The sequence below is a fragment of the Loa loa genome (genome assembly GCF_000183805.2).
Source record: "Loa loa unplaced genomic scaffold supercont3.34, whole genome shotgun sequence".
NCBI lineage: Eukaryota > Metazoa > Nematoda > Chromadorea > Rhabditida > Onchocercidae > Loa > Loa loa.
The window spans coordinates 383,711-399,033 of NW_018108214.1; the positions used below are offsets into that span (position 1 = coordinate 383,711).

The 15,323-nt window shown below is 34.4% G+C and overlaps 4 protein-coding genes across 5 annotated transcripts in view; all 4 read left to right on the plus strand.

Annotated features, from left to right (window-relative positions):
• Positions 1–2,839, plus strand: part of LOAG_07310 — a 3,283-nt gene extending 444 nt beyond the window's left edge. The window contains exons 1-7 of one of the 2 annotated variants that reach the window (XM_020447392.1): positions 108–256; positions 719–769; positions 1,105–1,201; positions 1,414–1,463; positions 1,568–1,700; positions 1,913–1,987; positions 2,499–2,839. In XM_020447392.1, coding sequence (XP_020302371.1) covers positions 767–769; positions 1,105–1,201; positions 1,414–1,463; positions 1,568–1,700; positions 1,913–1,986 — 357 coding nt within the window. In that variant the 5' untranslated portion in view covers positions 108–256; positions 719–766 and the 3' untranslated portion in view covers position 1,987; positions 2,499–2,839. Of the gene's footprint in view, positions 1–107; positions 257–718; positions 770–1,104; positions 1,202–1,413; positions 1,464–1,567; positions 1,701–1,912; positions 1,988–2,498 lie in introns of those variants that run through there. The other variant, XM_020447393.1, reaches the window with a different exon arrangement.
• A 1,698-nt stretch (positions 2,840–4,537) lies between these two features.
• LOAG_17025 (EF hand family protein) lies at positions 4,538–8,747 on the plus strand (the record flags this gene model as incomplete). Its single annotated transcript, XM_020449684.1, has 8 exons — positions 4,538–4,636; positions 4,831–4,947; positions 5,125–5,334; positions 5,827–5,958; positions 6,216–6,293; positions 6,483–6,599; positions 6,723–6,927; positions 7,159–8,747. The coding sequence occupies 8 exons, from the start codon at positions 4,538–4,540 to the stop codon at positions 8,745–8,747; spliced, it is 2,547 nt and encodes an 848-aa protein (XP_020306775.1).
• Positions 8,748–8,839: 92 nt separating this feature from the next.
• Positions 8,840–10,837, plus strand: LOAG_17026 (hypothetical protein; the record flags this gene model as incomplete). The annotated part of the gene is made up of 5 exons (XM_020449685.1): positions 8,840–9,230; positions 9,271–9,707; positions 10,004–10,187; positions 10,465–10,538; positions 10,682–10,837. The coding sequence occupies 5 exons, from the start codon at positions 8,840–8,842 to the stop codon at positions 10,835–10,837; spliced, it is 1,242 nt and encodes a 413-aa protein (XP_020306776.1).
• Positions 10,838–11,978: 1,141 nt separating this feature from the next.
• On the plus strand, positions 11,979–14,536 carry LOAG_17027 (hypothetical protein; the record flags this gene model as incomplete). The annotated part of the gene is made up of 6 exons (XM_020449686.1): positions 11,979–12,077; positions 12,467–12,553; positions 12,799–12,915; positions 13,471–13,623; positions 14,026–14,124; positions 14,375–14,536. The coding sequence occupies 6 exons, from the start codon at positions 11,979–11,981 to the stop codon at positions 14,534–14,536; spliced, it is 717 nt and encodes a 238-aa protein (XP_020306777.1).
• Positions 14,537–15,323: the final 787 nt, after the last annotated feature.

Consider the following 15,323-nt stretch of genomic DNA (forward strand, 5'->3'; position numbering starts at 1 on the left):
GAAAAAAAATTTTAGATTTCACCTTTTTAGATTTCACCTTTTTGTTATGTATTAATTACCGTTCTCAACAAATTAAACAAAAAAAAACTAATCGTCCTCACTGCTCCAGAACATCTTTTGCATTTCTCAGAGACTTATCTGTGCTTTTAAAAAATCTTAACGCCGTTGAAAGAAGAGTAAAGTTCAGATCGTGAGGTCATCGTGGGCAATTCTGTCGTAGAACACTGTCTGGATGGACTTGTGTCATCGTGTATTGGTGAGTATTAATCTGGCCAGTTTTTATATTTCTTTTGGAGAAGTTTTATGACAGTTTGAGTTTTCGAGCGGAATAATCCAGGAACTTCGGTCATGTTATTGGATTAGTGGGACAGATTATTGGAGGAACGATGCTGCCTTCGAGCTTGAATGTTCGGACAGTCAAGTAGTTGGATAAAGGAGATCGAGATGTAACTTGGGATAAAGTAGCGCACCTCGTTCAATAGAATTGAGCTGACTGGAGAAATTGAAATACAGAATGAAAGGAATGGATAAGAGGTAGTAGGTTTCACTGCCACGTAAGAAGCATGTAAAGAAATATAAATGTGTTCTGAACCTTAACCTTTTATAATTCCCTGTATAGCAGTGGTCGTAAATGGTTTCTGCTTTTTAAATTAAAATAATTTCGTTGAACTTCTTTTTTTACGAAAAGTATTAGTAAATCGACGCGTAAATTTCATAGTGGTCGAAGAATTGATCAAAGGTGTGCTCTACTATTCCATCATTCAAAATGGTTTGTGTTTCTTGAAAGTTCCCAAGTTTTAAAGTTTTGTTTCTAAAAGCCATCAAATCCAACATAAATTAATTAATTATTTAAATAGAAAAATCATTTTGAATCAATTAATCACCTGAATAAAAGTAACTGTCGTCCTGTCCTGTTTAGCTCTCGTTTTGGTGATATAATCTCTAACTTTGTTTCTGTAACATACAGCAGCAATATAGTCTATAAAGATGAAACCTGTTTAAGTGGGGTACAAACTTCAAAATGTGGCCTTTATTGATTGAGCTGTTTCTGTCGCCACTTTACATATTATGTATTTTTCGAGAACTAATTGGGCAGTATTTCAGACGGGTGCACTAAAAATATGTGCGATACCGGCGGATCTGAAAGACGAGTTGGAGAGATTTCGATTTAGCAGAAAACGCTCAACAAATGCCTTGATATGTGCATTTTTATTCCATTTAAAAAATTGTTCTTGATTTGAAACTGACAGAATTTTTTGGTTTGAAATAGCGAATTTTTTAATAGGTTTTAAACTTTAAACTTCGGATGCATGTAATCCCTTCATAACGGAATTGATTATAATTGAGGTTCGATACACTCATATTCTGCACTTTCTTCAGTATTTTTACTTTGACCATGCACTTAATTTGCAGTGAAGATTGATCCAGCGAAACAGCTCATTATGGTGGATCAAAAACTTGAGGTATTTCTCCTTTCCACCGGATGATTCTTTCAAAAATAGTTACTTCAACTTAGCTCCAGATTTTTCTTAATAATTACTGGTGCGAAACAAAATTTTTTTTCTAGGATTGCGATCCAAGTATGATCTGTGATGAATTACCAGTGCAACAGCCACGGTATATTGTAATAAGCTATAAGCGTGTACACGATGATGGACATCTTTCATATCCACTCTGTCTTGTGCTCTACAGTCCATCAGGTTTAGCTTATCATGGATAAAAATTTATGAATTTCTGGGGAAGGTGAAAGAAGGAAAAGACTGAACATTTCATTTGACGCTAGGGTGGTTTCTTTTTATTGATGAAGATGTATGATGAAGATGTTTCTTCTTTTTTTTTTTTCGATGATATTTAATCTATTTTTAAATGTGACTTAGCTGAGCAGTTTATAGGTCCTAATTAAATATTACAGGATCCAACCCACAATTGCGAATGATGTATGCTGGTAGTAGAAACAATTTGGCGAAGGAGTGTGAGCTTAATTAGGGTTTTTTTTTTGAAAATTCTTCAAATGTTACGATATCTTAATGGATAAACTTTATCGGTTTACCAGGAATTATGTCCATGATATACTTTGCGCAGAATAGCTCTTTGGGTTTGGTGGAACAAAAAACAACAGTATGTTTGAATAACTGCAGTGGTTGTAGATATTTATATGGCTTAATTTTCGAACTTTTTTCTTACTGTAGATACATTTAAATTTTGTAATGAAATCAGAGTCTACGAGTTTTTTTCTGTTAATGAAAAGCGTGATCGAATGAAAAACATTGCATCTTATAAAAGTAACTCAGTTTTTTCCATGGCTTCTTTTCTGCTTTTGTGTTTATATTACCCTCAGTATAATTACATTCTCAATTATAATTCTTGTGTTGAAAAACTAAACATGAGCTAAATTTTCAAGGTTCGGTTTTTTGACTCTGCCTTACCAAATTTTGAGAGTTCCTTCTGAAAAGAAAATGTTTCTTTTTTTTATATGAGATGTCATAATAGTTTTTCAGAATTTGGAAATTCGAGAACCAGATGAACTAACAAAAGAGTTGTTGGAATCAAAATTGTAGATTGCAACCTCCATATCACACCTCATTTCGATCTTTTTTAAACTTTCTGACCATACGAAGCATTTTGTCCATTTGTCCTTTATTTAGTCTTGTTTTTTGTTTTTTTTTTTAAATTGTAGATTGCATCCTCCATATCACACCTCATTTTGACCTTTTTTAAACTTTCTAACCATGCGAAGCATTTTGTCCATTTGTCCTTTATCTAGTTTTGTTTTTCTCAATTTAGCTATGAATACTAAAAAATCAAGGAAAGGTTTTCATTATTAGAGAGAATATTCCATTTCTGCGCAAGCAATACTTTATTAGTAGCATGTAGTTCCGATCATTGCTCGGGATTTCCATCGTATGCCAGTGCTGCTGTTACTCAGTCTAGAGAAATGTTTGAATTAATATCACTTTATTATTCGATATTTAAGGTTTGCTGTTTTGTTTTTATATTTTCATTTCATTGTCTATAAACATCACTTCTGTTTTGAATGCTATGCAGATAAAAGCGTATTGAATTCAGATTTCAGAACAAAGCTTTATTATCATCTGCTAAATAGATCAAATTTGTTGGCTCAGTGGGTAGAAGTTTTGTATATTAGGGAATATTTGGTGTGCAATAGAAGCGTAATTCATTCCTATTTGATGATGTATTTGCACACTGTTTATTACAATGGTAATGTTGCTGGCAAGTTGGATTCCAAGATATTCAAAAACCTTTGAGTCACACACAGTACAGACCTGCAGTCCTATTACAAATGGGGTAAAAGCGCCATTCATTCACATGTGATGATATATTTGCATATTGTTATTGCATTAGCTTGCAGGTTTACTTGTTACTCGTGGAAGGTTGTATTATGCTATATTAGTTGCTACGGCTACTCCGTTTTTCTATCATTCTTTCTTGGATGTGAGCTGAAAATATATCAGTATCCAACTGTCCTTCATGTCACGTATTCGTAGTAAAAGAAATGGCGAAACAATTGGAAGTAATTCTACCTAAATGAAGTGCCTTTCTTAGGCAATACTTCTTTTATATTGCGGAAAGATTTGGGTCGCGCACTGATAGCGATACAGTTATGTCTCGTTGAAGATGTTCATTAAAGAAAATATACCGTTTCGTTACGACCTTGACCTAGAAAACTCTTGTGCTAATTTTTTTACAATTCCTTTCAAAAATTTATAAAATTAATATGGGACACATGATATGGGTAAATGGAGCAAATTTGGCTCATTCGAGTCGGATATGTCGGATATGTTGATAGCGTTTTTGTGTTGAAATACATGGTTGTTTTATACATTTTATGGAATTACTCAAGTCATTTCTCGTTTTCACTTCTCGAAATGACGGCTGTTTCAACTTTTTTTTAGAACTTTGCTAACGTTGTTTTGACTACTTTACTATGGATGACATCTTCCTTATTTTGATCTTGAAATTTTCTCTTAATAAAGGGTATGTCATCCAGAAGGATCCAGCTATGAGTAATACAGTTTTGCTGTCGCACAAAGAATAAATCAAGCTACCTTGCACCTTTTCCTAAACGAAAGGTTTGAAAAAACAAAAATTGTAAATAAAATTGTAAATCAGTCAGTGAATTTAGCATGCAACATCGCGAGCGCACAATGGGGGTTAAGATGATAGCTAATGCTCATTGATGTCAACTGCAATAGAGGTAAACTGAAGGATGACTCAAATTTATTTGGTATACAAATGCAAGGTTTTTTTTTAGATATACAGATGTCTCAACCATGGATATTATTAACCGCAACCATTATCTTATTCAGCACTACTGCTCTTAGTACAGGTGAGCAAGAAATTCAACTTTATTTGAAAGTCATGTGGAACCTTAAGTGAAGACCTTATTTGCGCGCATGCGAAATGATTGGTGCACGGCATGGGAAATACAAACAGACTAAACTTATATGGCAAAAATCAAATTCCTTCTTACTTTTTTGATATCTACATCTAAATTCTGTTTCAAGTAAATCAATATATGACTCATTATGATTTGACGAAGGATGGGAAAGTTGATCGTAGAGAACTGAGGACGGTAGCATATATGGATCACAAGCTTCCACCGACAATCAGCGATGTAATATCTTGATTATTCTTGGATAAGTAACAGTTTCCTTTATTTCGAGGAATTTTAATTTTCTCATTGCACATTCTTAGCCTTATGTTCTTCCAAATCAATTTTATGCCTTTTTATTATAATATGATCCATTTAGAATGGAACGAATTCGGACTCACTGTTTCTTGGGCACTTTTAAATCTTCCTTTCCTTAGGATATATTCCGGAAAGCGGATCGAAATGACGACAAATTCATTGATCGCACTGAGGTTATGGCAGCCGCCAGACTAGTTCGGAGACACGTTGCACGAGCAACTTTGCGTTGGCTAGAAGTGATATTTTTGAAAATTTAATTTAATCCGAAACGGCAGTTTAGAGTCAAAGAATTATTTTTCAAAAACACATCAAATGCTGTGCTGTAGTAGAATATCGTACCAAATCTGTGGACTTCCTAGCAAATATGGAGTCTATTTGCCAGAATTAAGAGATCTCATTCATTGATCATTCAGGATCACGATACGGATGGCGATGGTCTCCTGAGTGAAATGGAACTATTCGAATCCATTTACATGGAGCTTGGGTTGTCAATGAGAGATGTAAAGGGTTGTTTCCAGGAAAGTGATGTCAATAAAGACAAATATTTGACATCCAGTGAACTGGTTGAAACACTTCACTGCAGCAGATTATTGGCACTGAAAGAAGGAAAAGGACTGTTAAAGGTTTGTGAGTTAGACTATTGTTGATGATGTCTATTGAAATGAAAACAGCATGACATAGACGTGGAATAAGATTCTAGAGATCAGAGATCTTCAGAATATGTAAAAATGAGGTAATTTATTTGAGATAAAGTAATCTATACTTTAAATTTTACCTCAACTAAACAAGCAATTCCTGCAGAACAAACAGTATGAAGTAGATATGGAATGAGGTTGTAGAGATCAGAGATTTTCAAAATATATAAAAATGAGGTGACTTATGTGAAATAAGATCATCTATATTTTAAAATTTACATCAATCAAACAAGCAATTCCCGCAGTTATCTGGAATCAATAATGCTAAAGAAAGAACACTACCACAACCAGCGAGACTCTCTTTCTAGTTCGTTTAACCTGTTTCTTAACAATCGTCGGGAATCTGGAAAGACTGCACATGCAATCTAAGAAACTTTCCAAAATAACTATTTACATACATCATTCCTCATCTTGATTCAGGTCTATGATACTGATGGAGACCATCGACTGAACATTCAAGAAGCGCAGATGTTGGCTGGCTTACGTTACGATATTGAACCCAGCTATGCAACATTGGTTTTTAAGGATATCAGCCATCGAACTGATCACACGGTTGCTTTTTAAATATTCCTTCAACATTTTAAACTGAAAGAAACTGAAAAAGATTCTCTGCAAAAATTTAGGAATTTCAGAAATTTGATATATCCGAAACCCAAAGGCCTGAAAATTCGAAACATAAATTAAATGTTAATGATAGAAAATATTAAAATAATGTATGTAACAATAAGTAAGATAGGTACTGAAATATCTTTGGGTTTTGGATACCGAAAAAAAGAAATCTTGCTTTAGTAATAACAATTTATCTTTAGATAAATGAGTTAGAGTTGGTCGATTACCTCACTAAACTACGGGAAGAAGCTGCTATTGCTGCACTGAATAAACTATCCGTTAGTTTTTTTCTATTCCAATTAACTTCAAAAGCTCACTAATAATAAGATAAAATTTCTCATTATCAGTATCATTGAATTCAAAATAGCTGCTAGAAAATGTCAATAAATATTGTCAACGTGAAAGTTATTTAATATTTTTCTAAAGTTAATTTAAAATCCATTATCGCCTAAAAGTAAATTATTTAGGGTCTCGACAAGAATGGCGATGAAGCAGTATCGTTCAGTGAATTATTGCAAGAATATGAGAAGCAATTAGAAAAATCTATTTTGAAAAAAATTTTCAGCAAAGTGGACGTCAATAAGGTAGCCTTAAAGAAGTTGAAAATTAAAAACATTAAATTGCTAGGATAGTTTCCAAACAGATTGCCAGCAAAAATTTGCCTTTGTTATTCATAATTATTTTTTTTCATAAAAAATCTATTTCAGAACGCTCACATCGATCCAATCGAATTTGTGTCGTTGCAAAATTTAATTGCTGACGAACTTCGTCTCCAAATGATACAAAATGACTTTGAACAACAATATTCTGCTTCTATAAATGCCACAACATCTTTGCCTACTTTGATCATTTTCAAGCTTCCTAAAAAACGACATATTCAGCGGCAACCTAGGCAAAGAAAACGTCGTTCAGGTTATATTGTCGCTTACACTTCCCTTGCTTCATGGCTTTTTAAATTTTCATTTCTAGTAGTATTTCATTCTTCCATTCGTAAAATTTAGATGATGGATAATGGAAAATCTTACTAGTTCTTGAAGAGCAGCTCCATTTCAAGATTAGGTAAAAGGGTATTCTTTACTACTTGTGCTTACCTTGATTAAAGAAAATGCAATAATAATCATGCATTAATTTCATTACTTTCAGATCCAGAAGCCGATGAGAAGTTGATGGTTAGTGATAAATCACATCCAGGAATCAGAGAAGTGACTGCAGTTAATACGAGTGGTGTGTATTTTAGTACAGTAGTTACTGCAGTACCGAAATTTATGAAATCGAGTAACGAATATCAAGAATTCCTCTCCGATGGAGCCAAACTAATTTCCGAAATATTCGCCAATAGCAAAAGACCAGAAAATAAAGATATTGGAACCGATAAAATCAAAAAAACTCAGGAAAATTCGATTTCGGATGAGAATATCTCACCGTTTATACCAACAATGATGCAGAAAGATCGTAAACTTAAACTTGCAGCTACAAATGAAGACAAACTGGAAACCAGTTCAGGAACTGATAAGAGTGGACACGTTAGAAATCAGAATGGAGCACTTATTAATAGTCCAAATATTGCTTATATCAAAAAATTTGAAAAATTTTTTGATTTTCTGCAAAAAGCCATCAAAAGGATATCCAAAGTGCTTAAAGAAAACAGCAGAAAACAAGCAGAAGGTTTGAAAAGTCCTCTGAGAAGTATCAATATTATTAAGCATTCGAGTCAAATAGCAGACAACACCTCAAATACTGAGGCAAGTGAGATCAAGAAAATAGCAAGTGATTCCAAAAATTCGATCTTGACCCCGACTACTGAAAAATTGAAAACTCAGAAAGATCTGGATGAGACGATTTACGAAAGGATCCATAATGAAAACGATTTTATCGTCCACACACCTGTTGATTTGTCAGAATATAAAGCAACAGTAGCGGAAAAATTTGGCGGATTTTTTGGAACACCTTTTTTGCAGCTTGACAAAAATAAAGCTAGAAAAGAAGTAAAAATGATAAATTATGAAAAAAGCGAGCACGAACAATCACTTGACGAAGCCAGTTTTTATGCAGCAGAAAAGATTGAAGAGGAGTTTGAAGTTGTGAATGAAGATGGTTGTATATTAGAAAGTCAGACGGATTCCTCTGACTCGGATTATTTTTCAGAACATCCGACTAGACAAAGAAAGCGATATAAATGTAATACAAAACCACAAACATTGAATAAAACTAGTACTGGGGCGCTGCAGAAAACTTCAAACAAATTTAAGGAAACGAAGTTACCCTCTGAATCTAACGGGAAATTTAGAAATCAAAAGAAACAAAGGTTACAACATAAACGTTCGAATGAAAGCGATTCATTAGAAAACGGAACAATTCTACCACTGTTGCAGGATGTTGTGAATGAGAGTAGCTTGCTGAAGACGAAAGATAAACCATCAGCTGTTGGCGATAAGGTGTTTCCCAAGCATGACAATGATGAAGCTATTGAAATGATTCCTGAAGAACAAGGCAATGAAGAGTCTGACGAATTGTCTGGCGAAAAAGCTTCTACAAAACATATAAATCTCAATGAGTTATCACAGCACGAATCTAAAAATGAACATAATAAATCCATTTTGCAACCTCTTGACTCCCGAATGACAAATAAGTATACTAAACAAATTCATAGTAAACCAGATTCTATGGGACTTGGAAAGATCTCCTCTAAAACAAAAGGAAAAAATTATCATCATATGAAGCAGCGTATCTAGAAGGAGACAAATCAGTGGATGAATTCGGATTTCCGGTACACACATTGGCAGATAGGGTGTATAAAGGTTATAAAGTTCTGGAACAGAATTCAATGTTTTCAACAGATCGAAATTTCACCAATAAAAACGATCGGGAAGTATATCCGCAGTCACAAACTACTGATTCCCAACTCTCAAAATCACAAAACTCACCTTCAGAAGAAATGCGATTGCAAGTTGTAAATGCCAAATACCAAACGGTATCGAATAGTAGTGAGGAAGATGAATTTCTTGACGAAGTATTGAATGATATGTTAAATGTAACATTTTCCGAAATAGATCAAGCATCTATGGTATCTAATGCTGCGAAGTCTGAAAATCGCAGGAAGAAGGATTCTCAAAAAACCACGGAACTTTTATTCAAACTAAAAAAATTACACAGTCTCGCAAATTCCAGAAACTTCCGTGACTTCACCTACACTTCCGAATGTGTCACCAATTTCTGTAATCTTTCCTTCATCCCCGAAGATATTTCCTTTATTAGCAATAAATCCTGGACTCTCGACAACGGTGGATCATCCGAATGATGAAACTGTTCCAACGAGAACTTTTTTCTTGACAGATCATGAAAATGAGCAGATACCAAGAATGCAGGCATACACAAAAACAGCTGTCGACATTGAATATGACAAAATTAATCAAACACCCACAGCGCCGAATACGGTGCCAAACCTTACAACACATTTGGAGAACAAAAAAGATATTCATGACTTACGCGTAGAAAACACAGAACCTGTGAGAACGTTGCCGGATATTATGGAAAGAAGCGGGAAAAGCAAAGATTCAGAGCAACATAATGAAGGGTTGGTTCGAAAGAAGCGCAAAAAGTGCTCACGTCATCGCTATGGCTCTCAAAGGAAATGTCCTGATAATGATAATATCACGTTCGAGGTTACCGTCCCAACAGCATATACAACGCAAGTTTTTAGTTTTTTAAGATAGTTTGATGACAACTTGCTAGTAATGTTTTAGAAATTTTTGTATCAAGACCAAAAGATTTCTAAATTGAACTTTTTTTTCGAAATTATTTTTGATTATTTCGGAAACATTTTGATTATTCCTGTTTCCTGAGTGCCTTTTTTAAGAAGACAAACAACGCGTGTCGATTGTGCTACCTCTTAAAGATGTTTACAAATTCTTGTAAACATAATTATAATTGGATCAAGCAAAATGGTTTTATATGGACAGCATGAAGTTCGTTCAGGTCAATAATACAGCAGCTACGGAACTATGTCTCCAACTTGTGGTCAGTCAGAGATGATGTGGCAGTAAACTGCTTTTTTGTCTTCATAGACCCCATTTTCAGAAATGTGATCTGTGACAAGAAACAGTTATTGTACGAATGCCGACTGAAAGCGAAGTATCGATCAAAAATCTGCTCAAAAACTCAAAGATGTACCAGTAAGGGCATTATAAGTTTAGCGTGATTTACATCATGAAACGGTTTAAGATTACAGGGAGACAAGATTATGGTTTGAAAAAGATTTAGTGATTAAGTCATTAGTGTGATCCTTACCTTGAATTCTGCCTTTAGTTTTTCAATGAATTTATGGAACTGAAATTTCCCCGGAAATTTTGAAAAACACGAAGTGATATTTTTTAATTCTTTATTTCCTAGCATAATTTCAACCTTTCTTTCTTTATTTAACCAGCTTTTCGTAAAACACTTTGTTTTTAGCTTTGAGTCGGTCGACAGAAACTTCAGAAAATATCGATTCTCCTAAACAGGATTTCTATCAAAAAAATGAGACAGTAAGTTCTGTGTCTGATTTTCTTCTTCTTAAAGGAAAATTTCTCTCAAAAAAATGAGACAGTAACTTCTGTGTCTGATTTTCTTCTTCTTAAAAGAAAGTCCACCGAAGTCATAGGATAGTAAATAGAACCATTTTTTTTAGGAATCATTTCACCAAATTTTAAATACGAATGAAACAGGTCAATCACCCGTGAAAAATTTGCGAACGGAAAGGATTGAGGATTTGTTGCTTCGAGCAGTGCAGGAATATCAGACGTATCTCAAAATTCAGAAAAAAGGATTGAAGATTAATAAATGAATATTCCAGTGGCTCTTTGAACTGAAAATTTTTTAAAATCAAATTCAAGATCAACTTCATGTCATTGAATTATTGTGAAAGCCTATCCATTATCCGCTATGTTGTACTGAATACTATGTTTCTCTGGACAATATCTTGACAAGTTGAATTTATTACAGTTTCTTTATATGTAGCTCAGCTTAGCTGCTAAATACCCAACCGCCCTCTACTGGTTGCAGTCTGCCCTAGAGATCTGTTTGTTCATGCCAGGATAAAAAGCGACGGGATTCACCATAAGTCTAACATTTACAGCTGTTGAATTACTGAAAATTAGAACTTACAAAAAAAAATTAGAACGGGGAGAACTTACAAACCTCTTCAAAGAAATCTTGAAAAGAGGAATGCGAGAAAACAACGTTGCACGATCCGCGGTCTGAATTCTCACCTCTCACTGTTTTGTTTACGTTTATTTGTTATCTTAATCAATAAATAGCTAATATCAATCCAAGAAGACGAATTACTGGCTTGAGAAAGTCCTGGAAGACGAATTAGTTGCTTGAGAATGCCCGGGAAGACGAATTACCACCTTAAGCAACCGTATTTACTTGACTTTCTTGAAATTCTTTCATTAAACAGATGCAGAGGTACAACCCTTACAGAAGTCACATAAGCATGGTATGATGGTTGGATGAGAGAATTTTGAGTGGTGGCGAGAATTTTGCTTCGCATTTTTCACACTTTGGGAAAATTTAGTAAATTAACTGTTCACGAGACAAAGTCATTCCTTAGTGAAACTAATGAGTTCGCATAGAGAAGCAATGTATCCTCACTCATACTACACAACTGCAGTCACTGGATATTAGAAGCTCTATCTAGGATAGCCGCTTTCCTGAAAGGAAGAGAGGGAGGCAGTTAGATTTATAGTCGGATTGGAACTGATAGGAGACATAGCACACTTAAATTTATCAGGAGTATTCGGCATACAGTAGCATCACCGGTGAAACAATTAAATGTGCGGCATCTAGTTCATGACAGATGTTGTCACTCACACTACTTTAATGGCGAGATGTATCAATAACTTCAAGTTATAGAGAGAGTGAGATGTTTAAGTTTCACGTTTAAATATTACAGGTTTTGATTCTTTCAGGCAGTTCGATTACTGATGTCAAACAATCCAAGTGAAGCAACAGTCCTGCGGCCTTCGCTTAAGAAACAGTCAGCACATGCCCAATCTCGATCTAAAGATTCGGATGCTAAGCGAGTATATCTTCAACTTGTAGTTTCTCACGACCACTCTTTCACCTGTGAAAAAACAACGATAGATGCTACAAGCTTCTGATAAAAGACACATTGTTGAAATTTACATTTTGAAAACTTTCACTTTTTGGTCTAGGTGGATTTTACATCGATGTAAAATATTGAAAATTTTGAAATTTGCTTGGAATTTCTGGTGAAGGATATAATTTCCCGATGAAAGGGTTTTGCACGAAGGATATAGGGTAATAAGTATTGAAGAGGACTTTTGTTCCGGATAAATCATATATCTTAAAAAGCTTGACAGTTTTGAGTGGGCTCATGTGAGTGAATGATATGAAGCCATTACTAATTGATTGTTTAATTCTAACTAAAAAAGTATGTATGTCGCTGCAGCATGTCACTTTCGCAACTCCGAAATTACCACCTTCCAAATCCAATCTATCAAAACAACAGCGAACTTCTGATCAGGGTATTTCAAAGGTATGTTTCGCGTTTCAGGAAATCGTCCCTCGCTATTCCGTAGTATTTTCCACTCCATTGTGCTTCTTATTCATTTTGGAGGTTAACACGAATGCGCAGTAGCTGATACAGCGCAATTTTGTTGGTAAATAATAATTGCAGGAATATAATGTCACCATAACTTGCCTGTCCAACAGTAGTTTAAGTACAATATATCCCCGTAATTGGTCCATCAAAAAAACAGCGAATAACTTCCAATTTTGCAGTTTCGGAGGCAAAAATCTGTTGTCGATTCACACAGAAAACGCATTCCTTCAGTTCAGCTTGTAGAGCTTCGTGCAAAGAAAAACAAACACAACGAACAAATCGTGCGCTTATGCGAGGTACGAATTTGATAATATCTTTTTTTTAATTCGTAAAATCATACGTAAATTTATTTCATGCTAATTTGTGATCAAAAATCATTGAATTTCCAAGTAACTTGCTTACTCAAGTGAGTTTCCTCATGGTGTAGAAACAGAAAAGAGACAGAAAAGCTTATCTTGAAAACTTTATCCTTACCCTTACCTTGTTTACAATACGTTGAAGTTTGAGTTAAGACTTTCACTTTAATATCTCTTGTCAAATAGTCGCTGTTCATTCCCCTTCACAATGTGTAAGATGACAAAAGTGGGATATGTAAGGATTAATTGGAACTGGAAGGAATATATAGTGACTTGATATTCAAACAAATAGTTGGTCAAACTAAAAAGTCCCTCTTTCAATTGAGCAATTGATTCCTTACATACTTTCAATGCAAAATTTTTTTTGAGTAGTAAAACTGAACTCCTTTTTTAACTTTTTATTCATCTCCATTCCAAGCTCTTCACTTTCAAATAGGAATGGTTCTTTATTTTCTCAAGGAGTTTGAGAAATCCAAATTTTTTCTCTAATTTAAGGCGCAAGAGGCACTCGTCAAATCAGACTATATTATCAAGCGCATGGAAAAGAAGGCAAAAGAGCAAGAGGCAGTTGCTACAGCGCTATTGCAGAATGCGGTGTCGCTGATTGAAATTGATGTACTACGAAGTTTCGAAAAACAAAGAGTCGGGGTAATTTCAAAGTTTAGCTTAGCAATTTCGAAATCTAGAATATTATGCAAACACATTTTAAGTGCTTTCAGAGGTTGGGATTCTTGACCATTGTTGTTAGTTGCATGCCATGCGTAACACAATCAGAAAATATCAAAACCTCCCAGTCTTCAGTTATTTCCCAGAGTAGGATTGAGATGTGGAGCTTCTTTAAGATTAAACAAAGATCGTTCTAGAAAAATGTTCGGATTTCAACATGCAAAAACTATATTTTAATTACTAATATTACTACATTGTTTAAGTAAATCCTTTTCAAACTGCAGTTATCCAAAGTTACCACAAGAAATCCGTTAAGGATTAATATTTTTCATCTGTTTCCAGTAATAAGGATATTCTTCCCTTTTTATCATCTCTGCTTTTTAGAATGTGCTAGATAATGTTGCGGAGCACCAACATAAAACCGCGCAGGAATTACATAAAGAACTTGCTGGATTCAGCGAGAGAATGGCTGATATCGGAAAAGTAATTGCTTTGTTCGGTTATTCAGTTTTTTCCTTTCTATAATCATTTTTGTTTATTTCATAATTACTGAAATACTCCTTGCTAACTGAAGTAAGTTCATGGAGTTTCTCGACTTTTAATGGTTGCGAAAAGGAAGAGATCAGATTTCCATGAAGAATGAAATTGGTCGCGATTCTCTTCTGCAGTTGTCCTTTCTGTTCTAAAGTTGTGTAGTACTTTCTGCGAGTTGGGTTTTAAATAGCCTTTTCAGGCGTTGACGACAATTAAAAAATGTAACGAAATGCTTGATATGCAATTTACATCTACAGAGGGTGAGAGAGGCTTATCGGTGGCTGAAGAAATGAAGTTGTTGAGTGCTGATATCAGTCTGTATCTTAATGTTCTCGATTCTTTGAAACAATTTCATTTATAATTCTGTCTCGTTTGTTTATTTCCACCATTGAATTCAACTGGATTTACACAAAAAGGTCACTTTCTTCAAATTACGTAATAGGAAATGAATGTGCAAGAAAAAAAATTGAAAGTTCCAAAGAAAACGTCAGATTTTTTGAAAACCCGGCGACTGAGAAATCGAGTGAAAGGTTTTTTAATCTTGAAGATAGAAAGATTATGCAGACCAAAACTAAGGGAATATAGATCGGTCGGGAGATTTATATTTCAAGTCGTAATAAGAATGCAGTTTTGTTTAGGTCTTCACAGTGTTTAGACAGATAAACTGCATAAATATACGAAATGAAGATATCTGGTTACGCAACTCCAGTCTTTAGTGTTTCGTCAGAAGTTCGAGAAAATTCTCTGGTCATTTTGAATATCTTAATATCGACGTTTCAATTCTTAATTGTGTTTCTTGTTTCAGTAATGAACTGTTTAGTTGGTTCTTGAGTTCGGCATGAATTTACGCGTAATGTTACTTTATCATATGACCATCAAGCTAAGTTGATTTAATCCAGCATTACCAGTACTTTAATAAGGGTGACTTTTTTATTTTATATCCAAGCGGTAACAATATTCTGTTTTGGCCTTGTCACCTTTAAGAAATTTCCAAGTTTTGGAAAATGTTGTGTCCCAGAGTACCTTAACTCATAGTTGAAGAGGGAATTTAGGTTTGTTTATAAAACCCAAATAATCAAACTTCTATTGAACTTAATGGACATAAAACAAGGAAATAAGTTTCAAAAAAGAATGAGCTACCAACGGAA